Below are 19,738 nucleotides of genomic sequence, written 5' to 3'. Positions count from 1 at the left end.
GGACAAACTAAATAGTTATTTTTAAGCATATGTACAGCTTACGTGTCTTTGAAACAGTTTCAGTTGCAGATGCAGATGAAGTCTAAGAAAAGTCATCAAGGTTGATGAAATAACCAGCAGCAGTCTCTGCAAACACATGACATGGCACATTACTGGTGGATGGATCCACTTTGGGTGGAGGTTCATAGTCGACGGTGTTGTCTGTTTGTGTTGAGTTAGAATAGAAGACAGCCACATCTTGGACAGTTGTTGTCAGTGAAGTGGTAACTGGAATCAGCAAAAGCTCATTTTCCGCCCTCCCCATGCTTGAAGAGGCATTTGTAGCATCGTTGTACATTCTGGTGTAGTCAGAAGTGTTGTTGTTTCTTCTTTGAAGAGGTATGCCCTGTTGGGTAGTGAGAGGGGACCCGGAACTACTCAGGGGACTTCTGGGTCTAATGTGCAGGATCAGCCACATGTGAAGTTTGATGTTGTCGATGGAGACAAATCTCTTTGCTTTAGAGCATGGCAGTGGTGGTAAGATGATTGTTCTGGTGCCTTGTATTCCCAGGACTGGGACTGGTGCTCTGTAGGATAGGCCAAACTCCTTCTTCACAGCAATCTTCTCACAAACCAGATCTCCAACTTTAGGAATCCAGCCTGTAGAAGTTGTTGGCAAATCCCCTACTCCTAAGGTTGCAGCACTGGCAGATGAATTATCATCACAAAATTGCTGAAGCTCCTGTAAGACAGTGAGATGTTCATTTATGTCAAAAGGTGTATCTGCTGCCACCAAACCAGCGCCATCTAGATCTGGGACATATAGGTATCCCAAAGAGAACCTCATTAGGAGTGCATCCTCCCAAGGACCGTCTTGGCAGATTATTCAGTGCTTTCTGGACCCCATATAGGTGATGAAGCCAACTGCTATGGGAACCCAATACTCTAGCTGTTAAGGTCTGCTTTAGATCTCAGTTACTCCTCTGCACGACTGAATTACCATCGGGATGGTAGGGTGCGGAGTAATGGAGTTCAACACCCATTGTCCCCATGGTGTGCCTGAAGGCCTTAGAGGCCAAATGGAATGCTGCAACCCCATATGTACAGAAAAAGATCAGCAAGTCTTTTATAACAGTTGGAGCGTCAGATGACCACTGTGGCCACACCCACGAGTATCTAGAACAAGAATCCGCAGCAACTAAGATGTATTTGTATGCAACATCAGGTTGAAGGGGGACCACAGTGGTCCAGGTACACACATTGTAGTGGCCTATTGGACACTAAGAGGGATGTCTGCGGTGGGCGTTTGATATTTTAGCCCTTTATCTACTGGCAAATGTCACACCAAAGAACATGTTGCTTGGTCTGTTTGTATAGATCCGGCCACTCAAAGCGTTTCTGTAGGAGTGTTATTGTGGCCGCAACACCAGCATGTGCAGAGGCTACACCCTCATGGCTGCTGGTCTTGGTTGGGGATCATTCGATCTCCAACCCCAGGAATTTTTGTAAAGGCAACGTTCTATGCAGTGATGTGGTATAAATATTTTGTAGGGTGTGCTTTAGCGAGAGGCTTACCCTCAGCCGAAGCTTTCACGGCAGCCAGAATTTTACTATCCAATCTCATCTAGGAACGAGTCACTGCAGCAACAGAAGCCGTAGCTACTGCAAATTTGGCAGCTTCATCATCCAAAGTGTTGCCAATAGCGTGTCCTCCTACACATTGGTGCCACAATGTATGGAATACATGAGCATTAGGTAGCTTATCTTTAAGATCAGCTACATCCCCCACAGAGTTCTGTGTTTAATGGTGTTCCCCTTTTAATCTCTGAACCTGTTTACTCACCAATGATTTGGGTAATAATTGTAAGACTGGACACACTAGTATGAATCACAGACGATTAATGTAAGTTGTCCTGAATCCGTATGTTCTAGCGCTAGGATAAGGGCTTTAAGTTCAGCCAGCTAAGCTGTGCAGTCCCCTAGGGTCTGCATTTAGGTATTGTGAGGGTGGAATACACCATCCTTCATCACTCTGCTCTTGGCTGCGCAAGCGGCTGAGTACTGATGTTTAGTACCTACAGCTAGTTGTGCTGAACCATCTGTGTTAATGACAGTATGGTATGTGTCAAGCGGCAAGATATCAAGAGGTGCGGAGTACTCCTGTTCGTATTGGAGAAATTTGTGTGTTTGAAGTTTTGGATCAAAGATGTAATCAGCATTGATGTCAGTCAAGGAGGTTGCCCATTGAATCCAACGTGGATGTAATGCTTTAGCGTTAGGAACGCTAGCTTTGGTGACGGCTTCTATGGTGGGCACTGGGGTAACAACAATAATGCATTTCCCTTGGGCAAGTGGCCTCTCCTTGATGACAGCCATCTGTACTGCAGTTAGATTTGTTTTTTTCTGTGGGTGCAAAGTGTTGTTCTGCTTTGGAATATAAATGTGATTTATAAGCTATGGGCACCATATCGCCTTCGTTAAAGGTGAAATAAGTGAACCCACTGGCAATTATTCTGATGACCAAAATTGTTTGTTGTCACGGGTGTGTAAGTGTTTTGCTTCTAGCATGTCCTGTTGCAATCTTCTAAGGATGTGTGTGTGTTCTACTGACCAGGGTCTGCTAGAAAAATCTGGGGGTATTAAATCATAAAGTGGCTTGATGTGTTGTGCATAAACAGGAATGGAGATTCTGCCAGAGTTAAAGAAACCAAGTAAAGACTGTAGTTTCTTGATAGAATTGGGTGTCTGGAGTTGAGCAAATTTTTCTCAAAAGTGCGGGCCAGGCTCTTGCCCTCATTTGACAGCTCATATCCCAGAAACAATATACTGAGAAAGGTTATTTTAGTTTTCTTAAAATTAAATATGTAACCAAGGGCTGCGAATCCCAGAACGATCCGATCAAACCTGGCAAGATGAATGTTGAGGTCGTCATCTGTGAGATAGATGTCAGCCACATAGGACAAAGCCTCAATATCAATATCATGCAATATTGATGATACATGGGCAGAGAACAGCCCTGGGACAAACAACCAATGAGAATTCACTCAGGTCCTGACTTGCGTGTGCTAAGTTTTGGCAGAAAAAAACATTGGAGATATCGAAGGTTGCTTTGTATTTTTTACGCACTATGTTGTTAATTAGTGCTGTGCTGTCTGACTTTTGTGTTGCGTATGTACTTGTGTGAATGTTTGTGTCTGCAATCTAAGACTATTCAGGTTGCAATGAGGAATAACAGGTTATTCATTGCAGAGATACAGGGCTCAATTACTCACTGGCACCCAAGCTGTGTGAGGATCTTCCTCACTGGAGCTTTGGCTACATGTTTAACAGGATATTGGGGCTGAGGCAGGGGTGTAGACCTAATCGGTATTACATGGTCCATGTCCTTATCCGAACATACATGGTTGCTGTATAGCGCAGGTGCCTGCTCTAAAGTCCAGTAGACAGCATAGACTTATTTTTATTGCTTCTGGAACAAGATCAGAGAAAGAAGGCAAAATGACATCTTCCCCCTGTGGGAGCTTACAGAGGTGTTCAGGTGGCCAGTCTCTTTCAGCCAGTAGGATGTCATAACTAAGTTCATCCCAGAATATTACATTAATAATGCGCTCTATGTTTCCCTCGATTTGGATGTTTAAATCATAAACCCTGTTGGGTGGGAGAACGTGCCTTTCTGCAATCACAACTGCAATGAAGTCACTAGTTGCTGTCGCATCTAGATGATCTTTCAGACTCTGGGGATATATCGTGGCTTCTGCCTTGCTGTCCAGCAGTGTCACAGCCCACGTCTTGTTCTTCAGCAGTGTTCTTAAATTTGCAGGCATTTTTAATTGAAAGTGCTGCCATGTTTTTCTTTTTAAACTGTGGCATTTGTTGTTGGGACTGGTCTTCTTTCTTGCCTGAAGACCGGGGTGAGTCTTTCGTCTGTTTCACGTAGTCAGGACGTTGCTGTGACTGGCCCACTCTCTCGCTACGTCTATCCAGTGCGTCCTGAAAGGAACGAGAGGAACATAAATAAGTATAGCTGTCAGGAGCTCTTATATTTTCTCTATTTCTGAGATTATATCTCCTTTCGGAGTCCTCTGGGTGTGGAGAGTCTGCTCTCTGATTTCGTCTGTCTTTAATTTGTTTCTGTTTATCCCAGCGCTTTTTAAAACCCTCTTGTGCTTGTTTGGTACCTTCCTTAGGGTTGGTACTCTGTAGTTCGATGGCATCTGTCGCTGTAGATACGCATGTTCTGCAATAGCTCGCCATCTGGTGTTGGGCCGGAGTGTTACAAGTTGTTTTTCTTCGAAGAAGTCTTTCGAGTCACGGGACCGAGTGACTCCTCCTTTTGTCTCCATTGCGCATGGGCGTCGACTCCATCCTCGATTGTTTTTTTTCCGCCATCGGGTTCGGACGTGTTCCTGTCGCTCCGAGTTTCGGAACAGAAAAAATAGTTAATTTCGGAAGATTTTCGTCGGTATTGTTGCGTTCGGGATCGGCATACTTAGATTCAACACCGCATCGAAGATCGAAGAGCTCCGGTGCCCTTCGGGGTAGTTTTTCGATCCTCCGTCGGGGCCTGGTCGGCCCGACCGCGTGCTGAAGAACGCCGATGGAACGGACCCCGTTCCGTTTCTGCCCCAAATGCCACAATAAATACCCCTACACAGACCAACACTTGGTCTGCAACCTGTGCCTGTCACCTGAGCACAGCGAAGACACCTGCGAGGCCTGTCGTGCGTTCCGGTCCCGAAAAACACTCCGAGACCGTCGAGCCAGAAGACTTCAAATGGCGTCCGCACCGACAGCCCGACGGGAGTTCGAGGAACAGGAAGAGGAAGGTACCTTCTCGATCCAAGACTCAGACTCCGAAGGATTCGACGATACACAAACCGTGAGTAAGACGTCGAAAACCACACAAAGAAACATTTACAAGGCCCAGGGGACGCCACTGCCACCAGGCCATGGCTCAACCCATAAAATCGGTGACCGACCGTCGGCACCGAAAAAGGCCCAAACAGTGCCGAGATCGTCCGACTCCGGTCGAGACACCGGCACGCAGCCTTCTCGGGACCGAGAAAGTGCTGGAGACAAGCCTCGACACCGAGATGCCGGTGTGGACACGGCTCGACGCCGAGACAGCGGCACCGAAACAGATCGACGCCGAGAGGTTTCGGCCCCGAAAAGGAAAAAAGTCACCTCGGAGCCGAAAAAACACGCAGACAAAGTTTCGATGCCGAAACAAACTGCAAGCGACCCAGCTTCAGGCTCTTATACAGAAGAGCACTCGCTAACCTCCCAAATGCAGAAGCATAGGTTTGAGGAAGAGCTACAAGCAACTGATGAGGACCATACGCAAAAACGTATTTTCATTCAGCAGGGGACAGGAAAAATAAGCACCCTTCCCCCCATTAGGAGAAAGAGAAGGTTGGAGTTCCAGACGGAACAAGCACCACAACCAAAAGTGGTCAAAAGAGTTACACCACCACCCTCTCCTCCGCCCGTGATTAACGTTTCACCAGCACAAACGCCATCACACTCCCCAGCTCACACCACCATGAGCCAGGGTGACCAAGACCAGGACGCATGGGACCTATACGACGCCCCAGTGTCAGATAACAGCCCAGAGGCATACCCTACAAAACCATCTCCACCAGAAGACAGCACCGCGTACTCTCAGGTGGTGGCTAGAGCAGCACAATTTCACAACGTAAGCCTCCACTCAGAACAGGTCGAGGATGATTTCTTGTTCAACACACTCTCCTCCACCCACAGCTCCTACCAAAGCCTGCCTATGCTCCCTGGTATGCTCCGGCACGCAAAAGACATATTTAAGGACCCGGTCAAAAGTAGGGCAATCACACCAAGGGTGGAAAAAAAGTACAAGGCGCCTCCTACGGACCCAGCTTTCATCACAACACAGCTGCCACCAGACTCTGTTGTTGTAGGAGCAGCTAGGAAAAGGGCCAACTCTCACACATCTGGAGATGCACCACCCCCAGATAAAGAAAGCCGCAAGTTTGATGCAGCTGGTAAGAGAGTCGCAGCACAAGCTGCAAACCAGTGGCGCATCGCGAACTCCCAGGCACTACTTGCGCGCTATGACAGAGCCCACTGGGACGAGATGCAACATCTCATCGAACATCTGCCCAAAGACTTCCAAAATAGGGCAAAACAAGTGGTTGAGGAGGGACAAGCCATCTCCAACAACCAGATCCGCTCCTCCATGGACGCTGCAGATACAGCTGCACGGACAATTAATACATCTGTAACTATCAGAAGGCATGCATGGCTCCGAACGTCTGGATTTAAACCAGAGATTCAACAAGCAGTTCTCAATATGCCTTTTAATGAAAAAGAACTGTTCGGTCCAGAAGTGGACACAGCGATTGAGAAACTCAAAAAAGATACGGACACTGCCAAAGCCATGGGCGCACTCTACTCCCCGCAGAGCAGAGGGAATTACAGCTCATTCCGTAAAACGCCCTTTCGAGGGGGGTTTCGGGGTCAAAGCACACAAGCCAGCACCTCACAAGCCACACCGTCCAGTTACCAAGGACAGTATAGAGGAGGTTTTCGGGGACAATATAGAGGAGGGCAATTCCCTAGAAATAGAGGAAGATTCCAAAGCCCCAAAACCCCTACTACTAAACAGTGACTCACATGTCACTCACCCCCTCCACACAACACCAGTGGGGGGACGAATAGGTCATTATTACACAGCATGGGAGAAAATCACTACAGACACTTGGGTTCTAGCAATTATCCAACATGGTTACTGCATAGAATTTCTACAGTTCCCTCCAAACATACCACCAAAAGCACAAAATTTAACAACACACCATTCCAATCTCCTAGAGATAGAAGTGCAGGCACTATTGCAAAAGAATGCAATCGAATTAGTGCCAAACACACAAATAAACACAGGAGTTTACTCACTGTACTTTCTGATACCAAAGAAGGACAAAACACTGAGACCAATCCTAGACCTCAGAGTAGTCAACACTTTCATCAAATCAGACCACTTCCACATGGTCACACTACAAGAAGTATTGCCATTGCTAAAGCTGCACGACTACATGGCAACTTTAGACCTCAAGGATGCTTATTTCCATATACCAATTCACCCATCGCACAGGAAATACCTAAGGTTTGTATTCAAAGGAATACATTACCAATTCAAGGTACTGCCTTTCGGATTAACAACCGCACCAAGAGTCTTTACCAAATGTCTAGCGGTAGTCGCTGCACACATCAGAAGGCAGCAAATACATGTGTTCCCATATCTAGACGACTGGCTAATCAAGGCCCATTCGTTAATAGAGTGCTCAAATCACACAAATCATATCATACAAACCCTCTTCAAACTAGGGTTCACCGTCAATTTCACTAAATCCAAAATTCGGCCACGCAAGGTACAACAATACCTGGGAGCCGTAATAGACACATCAAAAGGAGTAGCCACTCCAAGTCCACAAAGAATTCAAAATTTCAACACCATCATACAACGCATGTATCCAACACAAAAGATACAAGCAAAGATGGTATTACAACTCCTAGGCATGATGTCATCATGCATAGCCATTGTCCCAAACGCAAGACTGCACATGAGGCCCTTACAACAATGCCTAGCATCACAGTGGTCTCAAGCACAGGGTCACCTTCTAGATCTGGTGTTAATAGACCGCCAAACTTACCTCTCGCTTCTGTGGTGGAACAACATAAATTTAAACAAGGGGCGGCCTTTCCAAGACCCAGTGCCACAATACGTAATAACAACAGATGCTTCCATGACAGGGTGGGGAGCACACCTCGATCAACACAGCATACAAGGACAATGGAACGTACATCAAACAAAACTGCATATCAATCACCTAGAACTTCTTGCAGTTTTTCAAGCACTAAAAGCTTTCCAACCAATAATAGTTCACAAATACATTCTCGTCAAAACAGACAACATGACAACAATGTATTATCTAAACAAGCAGGGAGGGACGCACTCCACGCAGTTAAGCCTGTTAGCACAAAAAATTTGGCATTGGGCAATTCACAACCAAATTCGCCTAATTGCACAGTTTATACCAGGGATACAAAATCAACTCGCAGACAATCTCTCTCGACATCACCAACAGGTCCACGAATGGGAAATTCACCCCCAAATACTGAACACTTATTTCAAACTCTGGGGAACACCTCAGATAGACTTGTTTGCGACAAGGGAGAACGCAAAATGCCAAAACTTCGCATCCAGATACCCACACAAGCAATCCCAAGGCAATGCCCTATGGATGAACTGGTCAGGGATATTTGCTTACGCTTTTCCTCCTCTCCCTCTCCTTCCTTACCTGGTAAACAAACTCAGTCAAAGCAAACTCAAACTCATATTGATAGCACCAACTTGGGCAAGGCAACCCTGGTACACAACGCTGCTAGACCTATCAGTGGTACCCTGCATCAAATTGCCCAACAGGCCAGATCTGTTGACACAGCACAACCAAAAGATCAGACACCCAGATCCAGCATCGCTGAATCTAGCAATCTGGCTCCTGAAATCCTAGAATTCGGGCACTTACAACTTACCCAAGAATGTATGGAAGTCATAAAACAAGCAAGAAGGCCATCCACCAGGCACTGCTATGCAAGTAAATGGAAGAGGTTTGTTTGCTACTGCCATATTAATCAAATACAACCATTACACACAACTCCAGAACATGTAGTGGGTTACTTGCTTCACTTACAAAAATCTAACCTAGCTTTCTCTTCCATTAAGATTCACCTTGCAGCAATATCTGCATACCTGCAGACTACCTATTCAACTTCCCTATATAAAATACCAGTCATTAAAGCATTCATGGAGGGCCTTAGGAGAATTATACCACCAAGAACACTACCTGTTCCTTCATGGAACCTAAATGTTGTCCTAACTAGACTTATGGGTCCACCTTTTGAACCCATGCACTCCTGCGACATACAGTTCCTAACCTGGAAGGTGGCATTTCTCATCGCCATTACTTCCCTGAGAAGAGTAAGCGAGATTCAGGCGTTTACTATACAGGAACCTTTTATACAACTACACAAAAATAAAGTCGTCCTAAGGACCAATCCTAAATTTTTGCCAAAGGTTATTTCACCGTTCCATCTAAATCAAACAGTGGAACTTCCGGTGTTCTTTCCACAGCCAGATACCGTAGCTGAAAGGGCACTACATACATTAGATGTCAAAAGAGCATTAATGTATTACATCGACAGAACAAAGAACATCAGAAAGACTAAACAACTCTTTATTGCATTTCAAAAACCTCATGCAGGAAACCCAATTTCAAAACAAGGTATAGCCAGATGGATAGTTAAATGCATCCAAATCTGCTACCTTAAAGCTAAACGACAGCTGCCCATTACACCAAGGGCACACTCAACCAGAAAGAAAGGTGCTACCATGGCCTTTCTAGGAAACATCCCAATGCAAGAAATATGTAAGGCAGCCACATGGTCTACGCCTCACACATTCACCAAGCACTACTGTGTAGACGTGTTATCCGCACAACAAGCCACAGTAGGTCAAGCTGTATTAAGGACATTATTTCAGACTACTTCCACTCCTACAGGCTGATCCACCGCTTTTGGGGAAATAACTGCTTACTAGTCTATTGCAGAACATGCGTATCTACAGCGACAGATGCCATCGAACTGAAAATGTCACTTACCCAGTGTACATCTGTTCGTGGCATCAGTCGCAGTAGATTCGCATGTGCCCACCCGCCTCCCCGGGAGCCTGTAGCAGTTTGGAAGTTACCTTCAATTATTTATATATGTATCATCTCAACCTTAAATAAGTGCATACTTAGTCACTCCATTGCATGGGCACTATTACTACAATTCAACTCCTACCTCACCCTCTGCGGGGAAAAACAATCGAGGATGGAGTCGACGCCCATGCGCAATGGAGACAAAAGGAGGAGTCACTCGGTCCCGTGACTCGAAAGACTTCTTCGAAGAAAAACAACTTGTAACACTCCGGCCCAACACCAGATGGCGAGCTATTGCAGAACATGCGAATCTACTGCGACTGATGCCACGAACAGATGTACACTGGGTAAGTGACATTTTCATTTCAGGCTTTTTTGGCTTGGCTCCCAAATTATCCCATCCTATACTAGTATAGGCGTTGGAAATAATTTTTGATAGCTGTTTCTCCTGTTCCAAATGTGGAATCTCTCTGAGCCGCTGGTGTATAGCCAACTCTGCCGCTTCTTCTTTAATATTACTAAGTATTAGTGAGGAGACTGCTTTGAAGTTATGCATTCATTTCATCCCCAAGTCTAGGGCTGGTGCAGCCCACTGTTCGTTCTGAATTTGTTTTAACACTTCTGGTAAATTGGCAAGTGTCGGGGTACCATGTGTGTTAGTGTATATTGCTGCGAAGACTGTACTCCATGTGGTGCAATTGTCAGTTGAGGGAACCATTCTGAATGGCAAGCACATTGTGAGAATTATGTGTTTCTCTTGTGGTCCCGTATGGGGAAGCACAGCTCCCAGCTGATTAGTTTTCTGGGCTATCCAGAACGGGATTTTCTCTCCCTCTGTGGGCACTTTGCCCATGATGGATTGTACTGTTTGTGGATCAGTCCCCGTAACAGCCAGTTGATATCCTGCAGGTGCTGGTGGTGCTGGATGTGCTGGTGTTGTGTTCAAAGTTCGCATTACAAAGTTTGCATTACTGATATCTCCGTTTAATGGTACCTGTTGTGTATGAGACAGATATACTCATGGCATCCGTAAATTAGTGCCAAAACACTATTGTTGGTGGCGCCACATTGTAGTTGGACTCTTGCTCTATGCAAGACTGCTGGTTTAGGTATGACAGCACTTTTGTTTGTAGTAAACTAGGCCAATCCTACAACAAGTCGCAACTATCGATCCAACCCTCCCTGCTCACAAGCAGTACATCACCAAAAACCCAAACAGTAAAAGGTGATTTCTGGTAGCCTTTATGCATGGACTCTAGAGTGCGACATCTCAGGGGAGTTGTGGTTAAGCGGAGATTACCCTTTTCTCACATGAGCAATATGTTTCAGCCACACACAGGCAATGAAAGAGATGCAGTAAAGTTTTCAATAGGTTTTATTAACAAGACTGCAATCTACTGTAAAATGCATGAGCTGCAATGATTAGGATAAGGAACAATGCAAGAAGCAGAATTGTAAAAACAAGAGTTGTGAATATAAAGATCTCCACCATCTTGCAATAACATGAGATGTGATATAGACCCTAATACCCTGTCCTGGAGAACCTAATCTCTAATCTAACAGAAGATAGGTGTCTTAAACCTAATCTGCCAGTCCCATGCTCATGAGAAGAGCCCCTCCCCCCCCAACTCTTGTTACCTTGGAATGAGGTCTCTAGATCAGACTCCACGGGGACACGAAGGCTTGGTCTGCATTAAGGCGACATGCATCATAGATAGCGTTGATGGCATCTGGTAGGAATCCATCTGATAACCTTGTCTGCATGAAAAAAGTGATACTGCATGTACTCAGGGCCTGAAAATTAAATGCCTGCAGCACTTATTGTGCCACTCACTAAAGCTCAGCCTGCAGTAGCAGGCAGCCTGTGTGCAGTTTTAAACTGCTAGTTCGACCTGGCAAAATAATCCTTTTACTAAGTCTAAACCTCCCTTTTTAACACATCTAAGTCACCCCTATGGTAGGCCGTAAACAGCCCATAGGACATGAGGATGAGCGGTTTCAAGTTTTACATGTCCTGGTAGTGAAAAACTCCCAAATTTGTTTTTCACTTCTGAACGCCTACCTCTCTTAAAGGATAACATTGGGTTACCTTATTACATTTAATAAGTGCTAACTTTTGATTGGAGTAGACATGTCAGGTTTGGACTCAAATGAATTGTAATAAAAAAAAAAGCTTTAATGGTAAAGTCAGATTTGGGATTACAGTTTTGAAAATGCCACTTTTAGAAACTTGCCAATTTCATCCCTAAACTTTCTGATGCCTTCTAGGAGTTTCCAGCTGCCTTTGCCTGTTAATTGCACCCCAATCAGGAATGTGTATTGGGTGAAGACAGTAAACAATAGGACCTGGGTGTAGCTTCGAGAGGGCCATCGTTCCGGAGTGGGAGGGGCAGAGTTGTTCCTTGCCTTCCACACTCACGAAGGAGCTTGACACCAGTCTATTGCCAAGTTAGACCACTTAAAGCTTGGGCAAGGGAAGGAAGGAAATTTCCAGAACCCAATGGGGGGATAGCCTAGAGGTTTCCCCACTTTAAAGGCTGGCACCAGATGTAAGTACTGGATCCTCAGACCAACTCTTCAGTATACTCCTGAGCGTGTCGATATTACAGAAGAAGGACTGCCTCGTTCTCCAGAGGACTCCCATACTGCTTGAGGCCTGCTTTGTTTCCTAGAGGACTACCCTGTTACTTGAGGTCTGCCTTGTTCTTCAGAGGCCTGCCCTGCTGCTTGAGGCTTGCCCTGCTTTCTGAGAAGGAAGACTCGACCTGCTGTCTTTATCCTAGGCTAACCTGAGTGACCCCAAGGATCCGTTGGCTGACCTCCTGCTCTGAGCTGTAGGGACACAACAATCTCCAGAGGCCTCCCTGCAACTGCCCCAGCTGACCTGCAGCTGGATCTGCTTGGGTCCTGTTGGCCTCCGCAGGAGTGAGTTCCTAATCCCCAAGAGATGTGTTCCGGACTTTAGGATGGTAACTTTTTCAGTGGGTCTAACCCGGTCCCTGTATGTGGCTCGCACTACATCACGTTTGGTCTGAACTTGTGACTTTGTCCCGGTTTAACACGGTCAGATATCCACAGTTAGCACTTTCTGCTTCTTGGCGCTAGCCAGTATTTTTTTTACTTAAAATCTTTCAAATTTCATATCTCCGGTTCTATTGACTGGATCTCTGTTCTGGTCTCATTTCATTTATTATATTTTGCTCTAAGTTTTTATTGCTGTGTGATTTCTCTTGTATTGTGTTTTCACTTAATTACTGTTTGTGTACTTGATAAATTCTACCAGTGGGTTAAGCACAGGTTACTTTAGTGACTTTTGTGGTTCGGCCTGATAAGGATTGTGGTTGTTGCTTTAGGAGGGTTTTCAACACCCTAAATCAAAAACCCAATTTTAAAAGCATCTGCTGTGTGGACTAATTCCTTGTATCTCCAGAGAGGGTGTTGCCCACTGCAGATTGTTCTTCTTTAGCGTCAGACTGCAAATCACCTGGAGCTGAAAAAAAGAGAAAGTTCACGGTCTACTATTGAAAGGAGCCTCTTCCACAGCCCAGAAGAATGTGCCATGATCCAGCATTGACAGACATTAGAGTGTTGCCCTGCATACAATGAAAATAAAGAAGTCTCACACTCCGTTTCGAAAGGGAATTTAATTTCTGATGCTTTTATGTAGCTGTATGGGGTTTATCTATGGACACTGCATTGTGTAATATTTGCCTGTTTTCTGTATTTCCTTGATTATTGAGGATTACCTCACCAGTAAATACCATTAAGTTTTAAACAGCACTAGTAAACTCCAGGACAATTTTAGCAATTAGTTTAAGAAACATTTATTCATGATATCATTAATCATTATACTATGCTGTAGGAAAAAATGTGCTCACATTTTATCAGGACCGTGACCATTATTTATACATTTTTTATATACATGTTTTTGTATAGGCTAATGACTTGTGTCCCACAAAGCTTAGTTGGTCATGTGGTATGTGAGACAGTTGGAAACTCAGGTCAGACCAGAATGTGTCAGGGACTGGCAGCTGTGCATTTTCAACTGGACGTCTCTGTAGGTATTAAAACTGACATAACAGCGAAAAAGCATAGTGAGAAGCTGCTGTTTATTTTTTTACTAGCTGAAAACAGCATTGTGGTTGGAGGTAGGGCACATGGAAAGGTCATAGCAGCTCCTGTTGCCCATGCAGATAATAAAAGGAGTAGGACAGTGTTTAGGGGTGTCAAAAAAAGATAGGTAAATCAATTGTAGGCCTCTAGGGCTGAGGGAGATATGGATATTTGAGAAACTACAAGGGAGGGAAAGCAGTCAAGAGTATCAGTTTTAGTAAAGTGCGGGATCAGTGCAGTTTCAGGGGCAAAACATTTAAGAGAAAGCAGGGAAGTTCAAGCAAATGGAGAGCCATGTGGTGGAGTCCAGAGAGGCGAAAGAGATGTAGCAGTTTGTAGGGTTGATGACACATGCTTGTGAGAGGCAAAGAGCAAGATTGAAGGTATGCCAACTTAAATGTAGTCTCAGAAGAGATTCAGGGGCAAACGGGAAGGAAGTACTATTATGAACTGAGTCAGTGGGAATACAATGATGTTTCCCAGTATCAGTCCAACACACGCTGTTGTGCCAGTGCTCTTCGCATCAGTGCTGCTTTTGTGTTATTGTTTTTTTTCAACTGCAAAGATCAGAGCAAGTTATACACAGAGTTTGTTCAGACGTAAAGTTTGCTGCACTTTTCTTCTGGTGGGTTTGGTGCTGCTGTTGTGTTTATCATTTTGTGGGTTGCAAATAAAGATGCTTAATAAAGATGACGGTGAAACATTGGTTGCGAATCTGTCAAGTCTGGCAGATTGTGCTGTCAGTTTACCGCAGTATGTGCTCTGCAGAGTTTACTGCTCACTAAGCTTTTTTGGTGTAACTATCAATAAGGTGTATACTGCATGAATGTGTACATCATAAAGGCACTGCTATTTTAGTTCTTCATCATGAAGATCCCTTTCTGACATATGTTTTTAATATTGCAGCATCAGCAGTGCCTTGCCGTATTCAGCAGAGTAAAATTCACACGTGTGTTATTGACTGTACTCATAGCCTTCACCAAAAAAGAGGTAAATAGCTTTGGTTCTTTATTGCATGATATGCTGTCGTAGATCACATTTAAGTTTGAATTTAAATCCTGATTTAGGAGTTTGGGTTTTAGACTCACCTTTTCACTACTGTACTGCATGGGGAAATGAGCGGTAATCTGGTTGGACTAATGTTTTGGATGCTGAGCATTTGTCTGGATATCGCAAGAGAGCATGTGACCATTCAGCAGCTTTACTTGATTGAATTACCCAACTCTTCACTCACTTGCCCTCCAATATACATATAGCTACACTTTCTGTCCTTGTCTGGCAGAAAAGAACAATGATAAGACATGGGGGGGAGAGAAATATTGATAGTCAAACATGGATGGTCCACCAAAATGTATTTTCTGAAAGCCAGTGAAAAATAATACAAACCTGATGTGTGAGATTATATAATGTCCTAGAAGTTGCTTCCATCCCAAACAATGGATTTCTCTTCTTAAGTACACAAGGAACCACAATGTTTCCTCGTCTTTCTCCTTAAACACACTATTCACGTTTTTTTCTGACACTAGACTATTCTCAGCACCCATTTCCTGACATAAGATGGGCATTTTAAATCATGGACAAGCACTTGGCAGAGAGGACCCTAGACTCTATTACAAAATCCTTACTGTAGGACAATGCAGGAGATTTTGCGTTCTGCTTATCGCATAATTACTTTAGCTAACCAGAGAAGATAGATGATAATACCATGATCCTCGTGGTATATTTGGCTGGCAACCTGCTAAGCATCACAGACTTTAGCAGTTAAAGGATGCCAGTAAAGTCCAGGAAACACCAAAAGGAAGAGAATTTCTGATGGATACAACTACCTGTGGATTCCTCACCTAATGAATACTCCCATTGCACCAGCATTCGACGGAAATCTTCTTCCTAGCTTCTGCACGTCGACGAGGACGCCACAATTGCCCACGCAACGCCGTCTGACGTCATACAGGCAATAAGAGGTCCTCGCCGACGTCAGTTCCCTTTTTTCCGTGCCATTCGAAACGGTTATCTTCGAGGGAGCTACTGTTGCTGTATCGACAGTTACAGTGTGTTTTTGGCTATTTTTACTTTGAGACATTACAATGTCGCAAAGAAAGTCAGGATTCAAGCCCTGCCGTGAGTGTGGTGGCAAAATGTCGGTAACGGACCCACATTCTGACTGCTTGTGGTGTCTTAGTTCCGACCATGATGTTGATAAGTGCGATTCTTGTCAACATATGAATCCTAAGGCCCTGAAAGAATGTGAGGCCAAGCTTTTTCTTGCGAAATCGAAAAAGAAGGAGAAGAGACGTCACCGAAAATCGTCGGCACCGAATTCTCATCGGCGTCATCGAGACTCCCGGCGTCGTCGAGAATCTCGGCGCCGGTCGAGCAGGGAGTGGTCTCGGTCTCGGTCACCATCAACTTGACGTCGGAAGACCTGGGAAGTCAGTCCCACGGTCTCTCCCCAGTCGACGACGCCATTACCTTCTCCGGCTTCACCGACTTCACCCATGTCATCGGGTCATCCTCCTTCAGTGTTTGAGGTTCCGCATCCTCAGGTGTTTTCTCCGTCTATGCAGACGTCGAGACCGGCGTCGATGTCTCCTTCTAACCAGGCACCTCAGTACCTAGCTTTCCCGGCCCCTGGAGCCGATAGTACCGCATTTCTGAATGCAATGCTTTCCATCTTCCAACAGATGGCTCCAGGTGGTGGACCGGCTGGTCCTTCAGGCCCTTTGGCCTTCAACATGGGTGCTCCGGCTCCACTTCGACCGGCACCCTTTATGCCCTTTCTTCCCCTGGGAAATGTGGGCTTGGCGTCGGTATCGACTCCGGTAGCTTCGGCTCCTGTGGCTTCGGCTCCTACGACTTCAGCTCCTGCGGCTTCGATGTCTCAGCCAGCGACGCCAACTAGACCTCCACCGACTCCGGGACAGTCTTCTCTCCGTCCGGCTCCATGTTCGGCGCCGAAGAAAACCATGGTGCCTTTAGACCCGGCGTCTGACGGATCCGAGGATCGGCGTCAATCTTCGATGTCCGCTGACGCCATGTCGACGCTGAGGATAGAGGAGAGGCTGCATTCGAGGAGGCTGGCTCTTCGCCTCCTGGAAGAACAGGAGTACCGGAGACAAGCTTTGGAGGAAGGGGGGATTGAGGACTCTCGTGAGGGTCTCCATGGACTTGACACTGCCAGTGGTCTTGATACCTCCCCTGAATAGGACTTGTCATCACCCGGGGAGTACACGGAGGAGGCAGCCTCTTTTCATGCTGTCATTAGAAAGGCGGCTGACTTTCTGGACCTCCATTTGCCTGTGACTGAAGCCAAGCAGAACATCTTGACGGAGGTATTGCACCCTGCCTCTACATCTGCAGAGCCAACCTTGCCTTTCAACGAAGCTCTACTGGATCCCATTATGGAAGTCTGGAAGAAGCCGGTGTCTTCTTCAGCCGTCAATAGATCTGTGGCTTGGAGGTATCGGGTTGCACCGGCTGATCCAGGCTTTCTTTCCAGGCATCCAACACCTGAAAGCCTAGTGGTCCAGGCTTCATGCTCAGCTCGATCTGCTCCTGGGTCATTTCCAACGGTACCCTCGGACAGAGACTCTAAGAAGATGGACATGTCATCCAACAAAGTTTCCTCGTCATGTAGCATGGCGTTGAAGTCCACCAATGCTACTTGCATCTTAGGAAGATATATTTACGCCCTGATGGACGAGATCAAATCAACGCACACAGAGGTTCCTCAGGAATGATTAAGCCTGGTCTCTGATGCTCAGGCAGCTGCAACCCAGGTTATTCAATCTGGGTTGGATACATCTGACTCGGTTGCTAGAGCAATGGGCACTGCTGTGGCTACGAGGAGGCAGGCCTGGCTTCGTAGCTCTGGATTTTCCTCGGATGTGCAATCGACATTATTGGACCTTCCTTTTGATGGTGACAAGCTTTTTGGCGCCACGGCGGATTCGGCCTTAGAAAGGTTCAAGGACAGTAGGGCCACTGCCAAGTCGTTGGGCTTGCAAGCCACTTCTTCTACTTTCTCCAGATTTTTTAGGAAGTTTCGAGGATTTGGTCGTGGTTCCTCCTCCTCCTCCTTTCGAGGAAAATTCCAACAACCCACCTCTGCTCTCTCCTATAGATCCTTTAGAGGTAGGGGTAGGGTCCGTACCAGGGGAGCCACTCAGCAGCACTCTGCCTCTTCCTCATCCTCTGGAGGGGTGCAGCATGGGAAGCATCCTTAGGCTTCCGCCAATTCCTTCTCACTCCACTCCTGTAGGAGGGAGGTTACTGGATTTTCTCCACAAGGGGGATGTCATAACATCAGACTCCTGGGTTACCAGCATTGTGGGAAAAGGCTATACCCTACCCTTTCGGGAGTTCCCGCCCCCCATCCCGCCCCGTCCTTCCTACTGTTCAGAAGAACACCTCCTGTTACTAGAACAAGAGATTCAAGTTCTCCTTTCAAATGGCGCGGTGGAGTTGGTTCCAGAGCAGGAAAGGGGTCAAGGTTGTTACTTGAGATACTTCCTGATTCCCAAGAAGGATGGTCGGTTGAGGCCAATCCTGGACCTGAGGATCTTGAATTGGTTTCTCAAACAGGAAAAGTTCAAGATGCTGACCCTGGCTCCAGGTGCTTTTGGCGCTGAACAATGAAGATTGGATGGTGTCTGTCGACTTGCAGGATGCTTACTTTCATATCCCGATACTCAAGTCGCACAGGAAGTATCTCCGGTTTGTGGTGGGGTCGCAGCACTATCAGTTTGCGGTCCTCCCATTTGGTCTTACTTTGGCACCTCGAGTCTTCACGAAGGTGATGTCGGTGGTTGCAGCGGAGCTCCGAAGGAAGGGGATAGCAGTATTTCCTTATCTGGACGACTGGTTGATCAAAGCCAAGTCTCCGGAGCTCGTGTTGCATCACCTTCAGTCGACCACTAAGTTGTTGTTCGACCTGGGTTTTTTGGTGAACGTGCCCAAATCTCACATAGAGCCCTCACAGCGCCTCCTGTTCATAGGGGCAGTACTGGATACAACATTGAATCGAGCCTTTCCTCCGCCTCAGCGGATTCAGGACATTCAGGCGTTGGTTCCAAAGTTTCGAATTGGAGCGGTTATTCCGGTCCTCAAGGTCCTACGTCTGCTCTGTCTGTTTGTTTCTTGCATTCTGTTGGTCACACATGCTCGCTGGCACATGAGGGCTCTTCAGTGGTGCCTCCGTAGGCAGTGGTCTCAACACAAAGGAGATCTCGAAGGCTCGTGAGGATCTCCAGAGATGCTGCCATGGATTTGAAATGGTGGATTGCGGACGGCAATCTTGCCCGCGGAAGGCCGTTCTCGCAACCTCCACCTGTGGCCGCAGTAATAACGGATGCTTCCACTCTAGGGTGGGGAGCTCATCTGGGGGACCTGGAGATCAAAGGTCTTTGGTCTCCAGTACAACAGATGTTTCATATAAATCTGTTGGAGTTACGGGCTGTACGTCTGGCTCTCAAGGCCTTCCTCCCATCCCTTCGCGGTCAGTCAGTTCAGGTCCTGACGGACAATACTACCGCGATGTGGTATATAAACAAACAGGGAGGGGTAGGGTCGTACCTTCTCTGCAGAGAAGCTCTTCGGCTATGGTCCTGGGCAAAGGACCATCAGATTTGCTTGGTAGCAAATCATCTGGCCGGAGTCTTGAACGTACGTGCGGACAGTCTCAGTCGCCTTTTCTCGGCCGATCACGAGTGGCGCCTCCATCCGGATCAAGTCCGTCTAATCTTCCAGATGTGGGGGTTTCCTCTGATAGATCTGTTTGCCACTCGGGAGAACTCGCACTGCCCGTTATTCTGCAGCCTCCAGTATCCGGGACAAGGAGCATTGGGGGACGCGTTTCAGATGACCTGGTGCGACCAGTTGCTTTACACGTTTCCCCCCATACCTTTGATTCCTCGAGT

At 46.3% G+C, this 19,738-nt stretch overlaps 1 protein-coding gene across 8 annotated transcripts in view; it reads left to right on the top strand.

Moving 5' to 3' along the window:
- NAA35 (N-alpha-acetyltransferase 35, NatC auxiliary subunit) overlaps positions 1-19,738 on the top strand; it is a 521,214-nt gene that overhangs the window by 182,847 nt on the left and 318,629 nt on the right. For all 8 annotated transcript variants that reach the window (XM_069229524.1, XM_069229487.1, XM_069229505.1 and 5 more), the window contains one exon: positions 14,730-14,813. In XM_069229524.1, coding sequence (XP_069085625.1) covers positions 14,730-14,813 — 84 coding nt within the window. The remainder of the gene's footprint in view (positions 1-14,729; positions 14,814-19,738) is intronic.

This window comes from Pleurodeles waltl, chromosome 1_1, assembly GCF_031143425.1.
Source record: "Pleurodeles waltl isolate 20211129_DDA chromosome 1_1, aPleWal1.hap1.20221129, whole genome shotgun sequence".
NCBI classification, from domain to species: domain Eukaryota; kingdom Metazoa; phylum Chordata; class Amphibia; order Caudata; family Salamandridae; genus Pleurodeles; species Pleurodeles waltl.
The sequence above is the reverse complement of the archived record's forward strand: the minus strand, read 5'-3'. Positions and strand labels throughout refer to the sequence as shown.